Source organism: Apostichopus japonicus, chromosome 3 (genome assembly GCF_037975245.1).
Source record: "Apostichopus japonicus isolate 1M-3 chromosome 3, ASM3797524v1, whole genome shotgun sequence".
NCBI classification, from domain to species: Eukaryota; Metazoa; Echinodermata; class Holothuroidea; order Aspidochirotida; family Stichopodidae; genus Apostichopus; species Apostichopus japonicus.
The window spans coordinates 19,309,200-19,321,918 of record NC_092563.1 but is presented as its reverse complement, the minus strand read 5'-3'; the positions used below and the strand labels follow the sequence as shown (position 1 = coordinate 19,321,918).

Genomic DNA, 12,719 nt, shown 5'->3' with positions numbered 1-12,719 from the left:
TGCCCATTAAACCACTGAAGTTTCCTTCTTTTCACCATTAAAAGGAGGGGTTCCTGCTCCCCTACGAACCTCCCCATTATTTGCCATACTTGCTTGTTCGTGGTGTGCGAAGTGTAATGTATCTGGAGAAGTCTGATACAGTTCATTTCAAAAGCATTCGCTTTTCCATCTCCGCATTTAAAGTCCACGTTTCGCACCCACATAGAACACTGCAATTGTTACTACGTGCTCTCAGGGGACCCATTCATGTTTTCATTGTAATGTCACTTATCCCTCCAGATGGGTTTCAGATTTTGCCATTGAAGATGTTGTAACTGCGATTCTGATCTTAATCTCTTGCACTGACTTTGCATCATCCGTGATTGTCCTCTAAATATTTGAACTGAGCCACTGTTTCAAGTTCTTGACTTACAATATGTTGGCTACCGTTACTTCTTCGACAGAACCCATCTTCATGACCTTGCTCTTCTCAGCATTGAATGCCAAGTTGCTTTGCACTTTCCTCTCAAGTCTTCTTGTAAGGGTGGTAATTAGTTCCTCCGGTTGTCCTGATATGATCGCTTTCTAGTCACTTCGCCCAACAACCATTTCGCCCAACTGCCATTTCGCCCAACCAGCCTGGTCATTTCGCCCAACCAGCCTGGTCATTTCGCCCAACCAGCATGGTCATTTCGCCCAACCATCATAGTCATTTCGCCCAACCAGCATGGTCATTTCCCCCGACCGTGTTGGTCATTTCGCCCAACCTTATTTTTACTAATATTCAGTCAGAATAATATTACTTTTTTCTATTCCACTAGTTCAATTTGATTTATTTTGGGTTAGGTAACTTCGTAATAGGTAAATAAAAAAGTGAGATTCGCTCGATGTCGATCGGAGTCTGAGCAGTTATTTCGGGTATAATGGGAGGATTACACTACTTTGGGCGTTTAGCCTACGCATACAATGGAAGTTATATTATTATCAAGGGCGGCGGAAGCACTTTTAATCTGGGGGGGGGGGGCACCAACGTCGAAGGGCACTTTGCAGAAATTCGATTGGACTGATGCAGCCTGATATTTAGTACCCTTTATAACTCTTATTGTATTATCTTATTTGCGTATACACATCACTCCATCAACGCCACCCCCCCCCCCCCTCAAGGAAACAATGCATACTAGCACTGCAATATCTAATGTGCAAATTGGGAAACAAGGAAAAAGACAAAATGAGGTGAAATCATTATAAAGTCCAAGTCCCTGCACACGCGATCGATACATGCATGAAAGCAAATGAAATATGTGAAAATACTGAAAGAAAAATCATTTTCTATGTGTTTTTCAATGGTTAAACTGATATTATTATGATCATTATGATTGTAACGACTTTCCCAATAATTATAACCAATTTGGAAGGGTTATAACACGGTAAATGATTGTAAGTTATTGGCATGCGATGTAATAACCAACGCATGTCTATATGATATGCACATGAACCTGATGAACGCGCGCGTAGCGCGCGAAAAATTTTGGTGATATTTTTCGGGCAAGTCGTTACAGCCCCCCTCCCCCCAAATCAAATTGGGCTCTTACGCCTGTGGTAGTAAACATTTAAAACTTCCCGAAATAATTCATTCGACGTGGGTTTCGCTTTGTAAACTCTTTTTTTATTTAGAAATATTTATGTAGAAAAAGGGCACATTTTTAACCTGAAGAAAAGTGGGGGGGCACGTGCCCCCTGTGCCCCCCCCCCCCGGTTCCGCCGCCCTTGATTATTATACAAACACAGGGGAATCGGTCTTCATAAAAACCTATCAAACCTAACCCCTAAAACATTGATCCATCCTACTGACTAACAATTCTCGAACGTTTCCTTTTGAAGTTTCATTATATTTAATCAAGGTTGGGCGAAATGACCAGGCTGGTTGGGCGAAATGACCAGGCTGGTTGGGCGAAATGGTAAGGTTGGGCGCAATGGCAGTTGGGCGAAATGGTTGTTGGGCGAAGTGTCCTGCTTCCATCCTTAGCATCTGCTTCTGTTGCCATCATCAATCTTGCATATAATGGTTTGAAAATCACCCAACATACATCTGCCAACACTTCCAACTGGACAGATAACTGGCTCTGTTGGACAGTTTCCCTTCCAAATGCAATTAAGTTCAATTTCTTAAAAGTTATGCATGTCAGAAGACGATGTCACATACTGTTTACACAGTGGCGTCGCCAAGGGGGAGGGGGGGGGTTGGGCGCACGTGCCCTCCCAAAAATGTGATCAAATTTGATGTGCCACAACATTTTAGGATTTATCAACCATGACAAAATGGACACAAGAAGTACAAGAGAGCAAACCACGGAGTTGAATATCTCATCGCCAGCAAACACTTATATCAAATAAATATATTAATTATGAGTTACGCAATTTGACGATCCGCCGAGGAAAGTACTACTCACTTGACATAATACCTGTAAAGGTTCTTCAGGGCGCCATTTACTTTAATTTGTAGAGTGAAATAACTTCCATGTTATCAGAGGTGGGGGCAGTGGCGGAGCGTCCATACAGTCGGGCTCAAATGGACTGCTGGCGTCCTTTTCAGCTTTTTACCACTTTTTACTTATTCGCGATTATTGACTTTGTTATTGCGCTCTCGTCTACCTATTGACATTTGTCACATTATCTGTAACCTAGCACGGCCCGGAAAGGGTCATTTCCGGCGATCTAGGGAGTATCTTTACTCAAAAAATGTCGGTACGCTCCGCGCCAACCTGTGGTGGCGCCCGCTTAGTTAGTGTCTAAAGCGCTCCTGCGGACCATTCTCGCCCCCTGACCAATACCCCTAGCTCCGCCACTGGGTGGGAGTTGACAGGGGCGTATCCAGGACTTTCTAACCCGGGGGGCGCGAATAACTATCTAAGCGGAGCGCCACCATCGGTTGGTGCGCAGCGTACAAGAAAATTTCTGGTTTTGATACCCCCCAGATCACCGGAAATGGCACTTCTCGGGCTTGAAAATGACCAACCAGATGTACACTTTTTGCCTGAGAATCAAGTATTTCCCAATAGTTTTTTTTTCCATTCATAACCTTTTTGAAGATTGTCACCAGTCACACATCATGTTCGACCTCATCGCATGTCCGGTGCTTTTGTAGGTGATTATAAGTTGCGGCCCACAATACCAGTCAGCCCCACTTTTCAAGGTTTTAAGCCCATTATTTGTTCAGAATTTGAAAATTCACATTTCTCGTGAATAAAATCACTCCAAAACATACCCATAATGTTGCACAAAATTCATCTATGCAGCCCCTAATTCGCCATTACTAATGTAAAAGACAGTTTTGACATAATTGGACCTCCATGCTTTTTCTCCATCTACATAAGACATTTCGTTGTTTACACTAGCATCCCGCTCATACTGCGCAACTTTCACGGACCGTACGGTAGTACGGTACACGATGGCATGCGATATAATAACCGATGCTTGGTTAATGATATTGACATTACCAAGTTGAACGCGCGGGAGCGCGCGTTAATGTTGGTTACTTTTTTCGGGCAAGTAGTTTCAGCCCCAAAATCAAATTTGGGTTCTAGGCCCATGACTAAACACATAGACAGTTTGAGGCTGTTCATCCTGCAACGCCATTTTCATGCTCATTGATATGATGTGATATCTGCTGTTTGCTTTAAAAATTCGAACAGGCGCGTAGCGAGGAATTTGCCAAGGGAGGGGCTTGTAGGCAAACTAAGCGTAGGGCCACCCTGAGTTGGCGCGAAGCGTACAAGAAAATTTTGGCCGAAAACGCCTCCCAGATCGCTGGAAATTGTACTTCACAGGCCTTGTAAGTTGCATCTAAGCATTTTCTATTTAGAAATTACTAGCGATATCATAAAAAAATATGCTCAAGGGGGGGGGGGGCGGTCGCCCTCTTCCCGAAATGCGTCATGTTCCCCGACGACACGGTCGAGTTCGAGACCAGCCACAGTTGGTTTCATAGCACAATTCTACAATTGTTTAAGGCGTATATACACACACACACGCGTTATGATACACCATATATATAGTATATATATAGATACATTAGTGAGAGAGGAAAAATGGAAACGTCAAAATGGAGTTGTCGGTGTAAGGGGTAGGGGTGAGGCGCACGCCCCTTCCGACATCCTCGATCCGTCACTGGCATACCCTGTGTATATAATAGGGATCAGCGCTGTAATGATGTCACTGTTCGTCTTTCTCTTCCCGGTGTCTTGGCGTTTTCCTTTTACTCCCTCCTTTTTCTCTCTTTCTTCTTTTTCTTTTCCTTTCCTTCCTCTACTCCTCCTCTTTTTCCCCTCTTTTTTCCTTTTTTTCTCCCTCCTCTTTTTCTTACCCGGGGGGGGGGGCGCGCCTCCAACGCCCCCCTGGATACGCACCTGGTTGAGCCTGCAGCCGGGCCATGGAAAATACGGCACGAGAATTTTCTAAGACATTATTGTGATTTCCTTTTGTAAGAAAATGACAAAATTTGGAGGAACATCCACAATTTTCTTTACCTCTCAAACGTTTTATCTGGTAAATTTCACTCACTTTTGTTTGATTAAACAGGCTCTTGTTGTTACTTTCAATCATATTTTATGAAACTTTCCTACAATGAAAGAAGAACTGAATTCTTGTGGAGGGGTATCAAGTGTCCGAAAAATGTACCAACAGTGTCTGAAACGGCCTCTTTTAACGTTAATATAAAAGTATTCCTTAGAAATGATAAAAACAACATGAATTTATAACAACTTTGCAAGTCGAGGAAATTTATTTGCCGAAATCGTTGTGATAAACTTAGCGCCATAATTACAGCTGCAAATACACGTAAATCACGAGGAATGAATGGATATATATGACATAACATTATAGATTGTGGCAGCATATACAACTTTAGATAGTGTGATATATATATATATATCACTATAGTAAACCAGTGGCGGGCAAAGTGCTGTACTAGCGCAAATTTTCGTTTTCGTTGTAGAAGTAGATGCTAGACTCCACATTTCTCTTCTCCTAATTATTCAAAAATAAAAATGATATTAAATATATTTCTCTTACAACTTTCTTTCACTTTTAGACTTTGAAGTGTACACCTCCTCATAGTACACACTGTACAATGCTTTGCATCACTTAGACTGCAGTAAACTCCTGAAAAGGTTAAGTTGTACTTTCATATCACCCATCAGCCAGCAAGATCTGTCAGTTTTCACCCTGTCATTTTCGACTCATGTACTTCTACACGAAGTTAGCGCGAAATGTTTAAGTGACTAGTGCATGAAATGATATTATAAAGAAAATAACAAACAACTTTATAACAGAAGTACGAAAGATCAGGAGGGAACATTTAAGCAGGAGATAAAAAAAAATTGTACTTAATGCTGATTTATTTTTCAATAATTAACAATTTCACCATTACAATGAAATCATGTATTCGATCTCTCTGCCCAATCTCCTCCCCTCTCCCCTCTTTCCCCTTCTCTTTTCCTTCTTTCTTGAAATATAATTCATCTTCACTGAATGATTTCCTTTCAACTTATACTACTAGACAATAACAACAGGAAGAGGATTTCTTAAGAACTGCATACTGATTTTGAGCACCACTACTTCTCATGCATATACAGCAAAGCTCAAACTACGGAATACGGTACAGATACTTATAACAGTTTTCCACAGTACGTATTGCAGCTAGTTTTAAGCACTGACGTGACCTCTCTGTAGAACCGATCCATTGCGGAGGTTAAACAGAAAAACTACTTGAAGTCTGTTGACAATCTCTTAGGGTCTACTGTCAACAGCCAGCCATTTTGTAAACACACACAGACCCTTGAAACTAAACACTGGTTTGAGATTGTGGTAGGAAATGGGAGAGGGTGGGTGAGGGAACTGATCAATACAGTGGAGTTATAACTGCACCATGGTGGTGTGAAAACCACTGCTGTCAAAATTATTACAGGTGGAAGGTGGGGAGGGGGAGTGGGAGGGGAAAGGGGAAGAAAAATAATTTTGAGACCTCATAAGACTTCATCAAAATTTGGTGTATCACACATGACAAAATTTATTTACCACTTAAAATCAAAGTATTTCTCATTACAAAAAGAATTTTTAAGTCTAACATGCCAGAGAAGTATCACTTTAACTTAGGCATGATGGCAAAACGGTTACTTTGGCAAACATCGGTTGAATGATTCCAGATCTGCAAGGTGCAATAAATGTGAAACTACTAATATTTAACTATTTAAATGGAAAACATATAGATATATATATATATATATAGATCTTCTATATATGTAAATTACATCATGGTTTGTAATATTTCAAGTAAGGTAGCCAACAAGAGACGATCTCGAGCTTCTTACCAAAGGCCGCAGTGTTTCCAAACTAAGATATCATTGTAAGATTTACTCCTCTGTTGTCTATTTGTATGCTGCAAATGTATATATATTAATTTGATATTAGCATTGGCAACGTGAAACCTGTCTTTATAACAGAAAATAAACATTTTGTAGAAAAAAATTATAAAAATTAAAAAAATCAAGCATACGTGGCAGCTCAAAGGTGTCACAATTAAAATTGCTCTAGTCTTTAATCTTGGTTATGAAGGAAAATTTGAAACTATGAATGCTTGTGTTTGCTTCTTCTTTAAAAGATACTTCCCTTTAAGTGCTGTTAATACCAGCAGAGTTCTGATCTGATGCGGTATCACGACAAATCAGATGCTGAGAGTCACTACTATCTACTTGCAACAAAGGACCATAAAAGAGAAAAATATTTTTTGTGAGTTGTGGAATTTTGTTACCGACCCAAAGAAGAACAAAATGTCCTTCCAGCTGTTCATAGCACACAATATGATATCTATAACATGTCATACTTGCTGCAGAAACTTGTTAGACTTCAAGCGGTGAGAGAAAATGACGAACAAAATCAGGAAACAAAACAAAAGGAAACTAGAAATGAATTTTTCTCCAAATTTCAGACTTTCGTGCATCAGCTCAAGGCTTCGAAGTTCAAGCAACCAAAATGGTTGCGAGCTAGCTTTTTAAAACAATTCTAGAAACATACTGTTCCCATAACAAACAGTGGAATGCTATATATTAACAGCTGTACCATGACATAGCCCCCCGCATTTGCATATCAATAAGAAAACAACGGTGGAAAATGAAATAGTGAGAATGAAACAGCTGCCTGGTATTGTTGTCTTTTGTAGTTACATTTTACATAAATCCAACATTAAACGTCTCAAAAGTTAACTCAGAAACCAGGACAAACATATTAAGCACCGTCTTGGTTTGGTCAAAATCCTATGAGAATTGACACAGCACATCACTTTAGTTTAATATATTTTTGTAATGATAAACAAACTCTATCATTGCACTTTGGAACAAAAGAAAAGACAAAAAAAGAAATAATAAAGAAAGAATGAAATTAATGAATATTGAAGCAAATGGACTTTTGATGAAAGATTTAGCAGCTTAGAGTAAGCACTTAGAGTTAAAATAAATATAATTTGCAGAAATTTTTGAATTCACTTTCTAATTAATATACTGCCGACCCTATGCAACTAACAGATAAGAAAACAACTTTGTCAAAAACAGATTACTTTCATATTTCACCCTGTCCCTTACATTATGAAAATTAATACACAGAGCTTATTGGACGGAGATACCTCAGTATCGGACGGGGATACCCCAATATCGGATGGGATACCTCAGTATCGGATGGGATACCTCAATATCGGATGGGATACCTCAGTATCGGATGAGGATACCTCAGTATCGGACGGGGATACCCCAATATCGGATGGGATACCTCAGTATCGGATGGGATACCTCAGTATCGGATGAGGATACCTCAGTATCGGATGGGATACCTCAGTATCGGATGGGGATACCCCAGTATCGGATGAGATACCCCAATATCGGATGGGATACCTCAGTATCGGATGAGGATACCTCGGTATCGGATGGGATACCTCGGTATCGGATGGGATACCTCGGTATCGGATGGGATACCTCGGTATCGGATGGGATACCTCGGTATCGGATGGGATACCTCGGTATCGGATGGGATACCTCGGTATCGGATGGGATACCTCAGTATCGGATGGGATACCTCAGTATCGGATGGGATACCTCAGTATCGGATGGGATACCTCAGTATCGGATGGGATACCTCAGTATAGAATGGGGATACCTCAGTATCGGATGGGATACCTCAATATCGGATGGGATACCTCAGTATAGGATGGGGATACCTCAGTATAGGATGGGGATACCTCAGTATCGGATGAAGATACCCCAATATCGGACGGGGATACCCCAATATCGGATGGGATACCTCAGTATCGGATGGGATACCTCAATATCGGATGGGATACCTCAATATCGGATGAGACACCGTGACGGTTTTAGTCCAGACTCTGCATATAACATTCAAAGATGAACAACTTAGTTGTGAAATTGACAACTGCAAAGGAATCAAAAGTCTATATTAAAAACATTTCCTATGCAGTATGAGTGAAGCGATACTGAATGCCAGAGGGTTACTTAATGTGGGTTTAGCCTGGATATATCAAGGTTTCCAAGTAACATTCAGAGATAGATAAAACCACTTGCATCACAAGTACCGCAAACTGTATATATACAACATCTAATGAATCACAGAGGATCTCACAACAAACCGACTGAAACAAATTACATCATAAATATCATTTGTTAATATCTGAAATATCTAATTAATATATAGATGTCTGGAATAAATCTTGGAAAACAGAAGGCAACCAGAAAAAGATGGGTGGGCTGACAACATCTCAACATGACTGCATAGCTTAATTACGATTCAAAAGACGCCTTCACGATTCGCCCATTGAGAGGTTGAAGGGGACGGAAATTGTCGACCAGTTTTGGACAGGCATCACCTTGGGTGCCCTCAGTTTCAGCTGTGGTCGACAGGGAGCGGAACTGAGCCAGCTGTGGACAGATCAGAGGAGAGAAGAACAAAATTTAGACAGACTGCATATGATTTTAACACTTTAAACTTTCCAACAAGATAAACAGAATTGGAGAAAATTCATCAATGATGTGGGTCGTCCCACATTGGAAAACAGATCATACAGTTTGTTCTTATTATCAGAATGTCAGTGGAAGCACCAGTGTACGAAGAAGATAAAACACTCATCTTAATTTGGCACAAACACATCAGAATATGATTCATCTTCAGTTGAAGTCCCATTGTTGTCCACGCCTATTGCTTATTATCCAGTTAATTAAGCATGAACTGATGAGTACTTTACAAACAATATATTACAGTTAAATGAGTGATAAACAAAACTTGGGAAGAAGATTTCATTAGCAGTTTACTGTTGGTAAATCTCCCTGTTAGTAATTCATACTGTATACTATTTAGACTAGCACAGCCTGAGTAAGATCGCGTAACACTTAAAGGGTGTGAAGACTCCCGCAAAAAGAAACGTCTAATGCCGGTAATTTTACCTAGTTTCGAATGAGGTGTAACAGAAGTGTTAAACACCACCATCGATCCCAGAAAATACACACACAGCTTGCTACCGTCAGTAATTTGACACTATAGTGTACAAGCAGTACAGACAGCTGCGGTCAATACCCACAGCACAGTATACAAACAATACAGCGATGGAAATCTCAGGTCCAGCTAAAGATAACAAGGTATCACATTTCATTACTGTCTGCATTTTGTAGCGACACGAACAAAACGTCACTTGCAAGCAACAGAAAGTTAACTTTTTCAGATGGCCGCATGCGGTTTGGGGCGAGTCTTCAATGCCTTTAACCGCAAACTGTGAGCACTATGATACTTTCACTTTAATAATTGACAGAATTTTCTATTTTACTCACATCGTAACTTACACATTGTTATTGAGTAAATGCCTTAGTTGTGAATTGCTGTAATTATCTTCAATTGAGATGGCTATGCTATTTTGATTTCTTCTCAATCCTGTTTCTCTCTCACTTAGCTAAAATCTTTCCAGTTTTGATGATCTTTCACATATATGCACCAAATCAAAGGAGGATTATTTAATGATCGAAAAACAAAACACAGAGAAATTAAAAACTGTTATATCCTTCTCATCAATATGAATCTATTGGTAACATCACAGCCTCTGTTTTACTGGTGAACTCTTCCCTGAAGGGGAAGGGAAAAACAGTGGGAGGGGAAGGCATGTGGGAGGGGAAGGCATGTGAGAGGAAAATACTATCAGTGATCACTATTGTAATGACTCTTAACTTAAGTCACCTACTGTCGAAAAACTTTAGGACTTGTAATCCTGAGGTCAGTGGGTCGAGTCCTGTTCTAGCCCAAAAGTCCTCTGCCATTTTCAAACTTATGTATAATTTCCAGACAGTCAGTTTGCTATTGTTCCTTGACAATATGTACAGTTAGCTTGGAAAGTTTTTTGCCATAAAGAAATTACAGTAGCTCAAGTCTGGAAATGTTATTGGTGAATGATCAACTAGATTTAAAATGGAAGCACTCCTTGAAACTGATAGGGAATTAAGAAATTGCCCTTGGCCAACAACATCCATAGAACCTTTGAATACAAGAGAAGTGATAGTCACTCTTCTCCTCCTCCCTTCCTTCAGTTCTCTCCTCCCAGTTGTCCCCTCCCCCAGTTGTCCCCTACCACCATTCTCTCCTCTGCCAATTCTCCCCTCCCCCAGTTGTTCCCTACCACCATTCTCTCCTCCCCAAGTTCTCTCCAATCCCAGTTGTCCCCTACCACCATTCCATCCTCCCCCAGTTCTCTCCTCCCCCAGTTTTCTCTTCCCTCAGTTCTCTCCTCCCCAGTTGTCCCCTACCACCATTCCATCCTCCCCCAGTTCTCTCCTCCCCCAGTTCTCTCCTCCCCCAGTTTTCTCCTCCCCAGTTGTGCCCTACCACAATTGTCTCCTCCCCCACTTCTCTCCTCCTACAGTTATCTCCTCGCCCAGTTGTCCCTACCACCATTCTCTCCTACCACCATTCTATCCTCCCTCAGTTATCCCCTACCCCAGTTTTCCCCTACCCCAGTTGTCCCCTACCACCATTCTATCCTCCCCCAGTTCTCTCTTCCCTCAGTTCTCCCTTCCCCCAGAAATGTTGATTCACGCATTAACCATTATATCCTTAGCACAGATAAACCATTGTTCCATTACTTGTTCTTCTTCTTTGTTATGTTTATATATCCCTCCTTTTTACCCCATTTTTTTTCTTTGCATTTTGTGTTTTCTTACCTGCTCCTTAGATAGTTCTACCACTTCTTTGAAGATAATAAACCTCACGCTTTCATAGCAGGGTGGTGTTGTAAGCGAACCCTCGTACGTCCAATAATCAGTCAGATTTTCTAAAAACAAAAGGTAAGCAAAATGTTTTGAAATGTCTCTGTGTACAACAGGAACATTTAAATGACTGAAATGATTAACATCCTATTATGAGTTCCACTGTGTAAAATAAAGACAAAATGAAACCGATCCTTGCTACATTCTTCTTCTGACAAATCCTTACTTCTTGTACCACCAGCAAGGAAGAAAATTAGCGAACAAGCATTCAGTTACATTGGTCCAAATCTATGGAATGATTTGCCAAAAAACATCAGGACCACTCCAACGCTGCCAATATATAAATGTCATTTGAAGACATATTTTTTTTTAAAGTTATTTTACTTTTATAACCTCCTTTCATTTTTTTTTTTATATTACCTCTTATTGTATTTTTAATAACCTCTTATTGTTTATTATTTCTTTGTGTTGGTATTTTAGGATTATTTTTATTAGGTTATTATTTGTTTTCACTGTATTTATTTCCTATTTATCGTTTTTGTTTTTTGTGAAGCGCTTTGATACCTTTTGTGATTTAGCGCTATATAAATGACATATTTATTATTATTTATTATCCTGTTAAACTGTCGTTCATCACTGTTACTACACATCTACCGGTGGTAAACACACATGATGATAGTACCACAATTAGCTACTTCTCTTCCAAAATGTTCACTTCTGTCACAATAAACCAACCAAATTAAACCAAAAGCAGCAGGCCTACTACTACTGGAACAGATTATTGAAGAGGATATGTATCCAAAGTTTCAATTACCCTCAGAGGTTTCACACTTAAGAAACAAAGCAACGAGTCTACAGTATAATACAACCGAAATACCGAATGCATATATTGCAGGGAATTCCAACCGCACCGTTACAAAATCATTTCAATTTCAATGCTTAATTCAGAGCTGAGGTGGCTCCAGTTTCAAACTCATCCACTATTTGAGTAACATTGTAAGTATTGTAAACACATGATATATGAAAAGTGTAAATTGACTTCAACAATGCACGGCAGAAACTGTCACATATCTCTTTCTAGAGACAGACCTTGAAAGAGAAACAAGAAGTTTTGTTTTTGAAGAAAGAGCGAGATAGACACTCACCAGGGAGCAGACATTTTGGGTTAAAGTCCTCATCCATATTGCAAACACCATTCTGAAAGACAGAAAGATGACTCAAATGTAGACAAATATCTGAAAATTATGCAAGGTTTTCAATGAAATACAACTTTAACCGATTGCAATGTATTCCAGTAAGGTTTGCAAAAGTCTGGTATTCAAAAGCAAAAATTCTAAACTTTTGAAACAGATCAACTGATGCCTCACAAAATCCTTTTTCCTCTGTCAGTTGGCCTCTACAAAAGATCCTGTTAGCATCAAATTGCCAGGTCCTCTA

At 40.0% G+C, this 12,719-nt stretch overlaps 1 protein-coding gene across 37 annotated transcripts in view; it reads right to left on the bottom strand.

Annotated features, from left to right (window-relative positions):
* Window positions 1–4,728: 4,728 nt before the first annotated feature.
* The window catches only part of LOC139965346 (carbonic anhydrase 1-like), a 31,555-nt gene continuing 23,564 nt past the window's right edge, over window positions 4,729–12,719 (bottom strand). For 2 of the 37 annotated variants that reach the window (XM_071967600.1, XM_071967599.1), the window contains exons 7-10: window positions 12,428–12,479; window positions 11,238–11,347; window positions 8,081–8,957; window positions 4,729–7,940 (exon numbers count right to left, since the gene is read on the bottom strand). In XM_071967600.1, coding sequence (XP_071823701.1) covers window positions 8,820–8,957; window positions 11,238–11,347; window positions 12,428–12,479 — 300 coding nt within the window. In that variant the 3' untranslated portion in view covers window positions 4,729–7,940; window positions 8,081–8,819. The remainder of the gene's footprint in view (window positions 7,941–8,080; window positions 8,958–11,237; window positions 11,348–12,427; window positions 12,480–12,719) is intronic. The other 35 variants (XM_071967626.1, XM_071967628.1, XM_071967607.1 and 32 more) reach the window with 35 other exon arrangements.